At 27.5% G+C, this 2,866-nt stretch overlaps 1 protein-coding gene across 1 annotated transcript; it reads right to left on the reverse strand.

Annotated features, from left to right (window-relative positions):
- Positions 1-1,236: 1,236 nt before the first annotated feature.
- On the reverse strand, positions 1,237-2,522 carry LOC112685982 (putative nuclease HARBI1; the record flags this gene model as incomplete). Its single annotated transcript, XM_025558061.1, has 5 exons — positions 2,189-2,522; positions 1,966-2,093; positions 1,684-1,880; positions 1,468-1,615; positions 1,237-1,377 (listed from the first exon to the last, which is right to left on the reverse strand). Coding segments are annotated over exons 1-5 (735 nt in total), but the record flags the coding sequence as incomplete, so codon positions are not given.
- Positions 2,523-2,866: the final 344 nt, after the last annotated feature.

Below are 2,866 nucleotides of genomic sequence, written 5' to 3' on the forward strand. Positions count from 1 at the left end.
ACCCCGACATTATTGAGTCAAAATATAATTACTGAAATTAGTATAAAAAATATTAAACCAATTACTAGTTTCAAAGTTAATACTAACATAACATTTTCATAAACAATTTATATTTTTAAATTACCTAGGTAATATTCAATTTTTTTAAAAATGTTATAAATAAAATATTGGCTATAAAAAAAAAAAGTAGTTCAGAAGACACTTTGAAATTTTTTGTTTAAGTATTAAAATCTGTTTTCAATAAATCACAAACAAAATTCAAGGTCATGGATCCATAAAATAATATTTCTATATAAATTACTTTCCATCGAACATGTTAATTGATTAAAAAACTACCAATAGTAAATTATTTAGAAAAATAATGCGGATAAAAGATATAACTAAAATATTAAATAAATTGATTAATAAATAAATGATTGCTAGTTATTAATATTTACTTGGTATCTAATTTATATTATTAAGTAAAATATCATTACACTTTTATGTTCCTATTATTTTAACTACCCTCAATAAAATAGTAGTTATTCTATTCATTATTATTTATCTTAATATTTTGGTATGACCCTTAGTTTAGTATATTTTTACATGTATACATTTATAAAGTGTGTCACCAATTAGGTATTATCTGTATTATACTATCACATTACATTGTTTAAGATTTTCACCCATTTATTGTTAAAAAAAATAAATAAACAAATAAAAAAATGTACCTTATTATGTGGGGGCTGTATCCCTCATAGAAATTTCTGTAAACCCCTCATTTTATCAAAAATTAATAAATTCTAGTTTTAAATGTTTTTATAATTTTTTTAAAATTCATCAAGCTTTAAATATTAGCAGTCTTTTGTGTATTAACAATTATTGCACTAACATGATGTATGTATGATGATGTACATTGAGGATTTATTTTTGATTTTTCAAGTAAGAATTAATTATTTAACTATATGTACCGTTGACGGTAGTCAAATATCTACTATTGTTTAATATTAGGCAACATTCAGACGAGTAATGTCGTATCGACTGTCAAACGTGTCATGGGATAAATGCGAGTGTACAATGTTCATCAATATGGTTATACAATTGTACAAGTATTGCTCTTAAAAGTTTCTATCGTGATTACCACGTAAAGCTTACGAAGGATGCGATATAATCAATATAACATAATGTTAAGAATTATAATATTTTCTAATAAATGAATCAATACATTAAATTTATAATCTTATAAAATGTACCTAATAAAAAATATGAAGTATGTCCATTTAAATGTAAATGTCTTAGCAATCCTAATACAGGACTTAGACGCCAAATATGACTATCATATGTACTTCCTGGAAATTTGGCACATATATTCAAAATTTGGAGGTTTGAATCACAAATCTTTATCAAACATAGTATAAATTATTTTATTTACAATATTTTTTATCTGAAATATTAAATAATATTATCATGCTTTAAATTACCAAATACCAATTGTGTATTAATACTGTGATACCCTTTTCTATTAATATATACATGTTCTGGATAAATAGGCTCGTCAGACTTAGGTGGTACAATGGCAATATGAGTCCCATTAATTACACCAACGACTCTAGGTATTCCAAATTTTTCATAAAACCTTAGCATTAAAATTAATATAAGTATAATAAGGGTTATAATATTAGGATTTTTAAAAACATTTTTTACCCTAAACGAACTTCTTTGAGTTCATCAATAGTACTTGGAAAATGTATATATTTATTAAGTATTTCTGGAACATTTAAAGCATTAGCTACTTCAGTAATGCATCTACTAACTGAAGCTTGACTTACAGCAGCACCTCTGTGTTCCCCTATATCTTGCTGGTAACTTCCACTTGCAAAAAATCTGAGAGCTGTTAATAACTAGCAAAAAAATAAAATAAAAAATATTAAATCAATTAAAAATAAATTTTAAATTTGTATGTACCTATTATTTTCTATTACTAACCTTTCTTTGAATACTTAGTCCAGCAATTGTTGACGGACTTGACATGAAAGGACTTAACTCATCCGTTAACTTTTGTACAAGCACCTTACTTAAACGATAAGTACCAATAAACTGTTGTTCAGAGAGTGCTAAAAAATTAAATGTATATAATGATCGATAATTTTTGGAAAGCAATTATATATTTGTTTATAACTAAATATATATATATAAAATAAAAACTTACCAAAAGGATCTTCTTGTTTCATAACTCGTCTTACTTCATTAGTAATATTAATTTCGTTTTGAATTTCTAATTCATTAATTTGCATTATATTGTAAATCTCAAAATCGTCATCAAATGCCATGATAAATATTTAAACATTCATTCTCGTTCGCGAACTATACTCTTTTAATTATTAATTATAGATTATAGTACTAAATACGATACAAGTACGAACAATAAATTGAAAAAACTGATAAATTAGTTGATTACAGTGAAAATTGTGTGTCGAAAACAGTTTTCGACACCAAATTCACTATCGTTGTATATTGTCGAATATTCCTATCGAACTAATGATCGAAAGCGGTTTGAGAATAGTATTTTTGTTATCAATCGAAATCAAAATTGTTTTCGATCAACTATTGATCAAAAGCGTGGTTCGATACGTTTGAGAATAGACCCCCTGGAGAGCATTGAGCCCGCGGTCTGTATAGGACGTAGTTAGTAGTGACGAACACTCCGGGCCGAAGGATTCCGGCGAGAAAGGATTGTCGACGTTGCTGTATCGCGCGTAAACAGGATGCACTGGCAGGAGATCCCTTTGACGGTAGTCACGGTGTGCGCGTTGTTCGCGTTCACAAAACACGAGGTAAGACGGGGCGAGAAGACGCACAGGGTGGATATGACCAACCTGCCAGATAC

The sequence above is a fragment of the Sipha flava genome, unplaced genomic scaffold (assembly GCF_003268045.1).
Source record: "Sipha flava isolate LNK unplaced genomic scaffold, YSA_version1 299_pilon_pilon, whole genome shotgun sequence".
In the NCBI taxonomy this organism is placed as follows: Eukaryota; Metazoa; Arthropoda; class Insecta; order Hemiptera; family Aphididae; genus Sipha; species Sipha flava.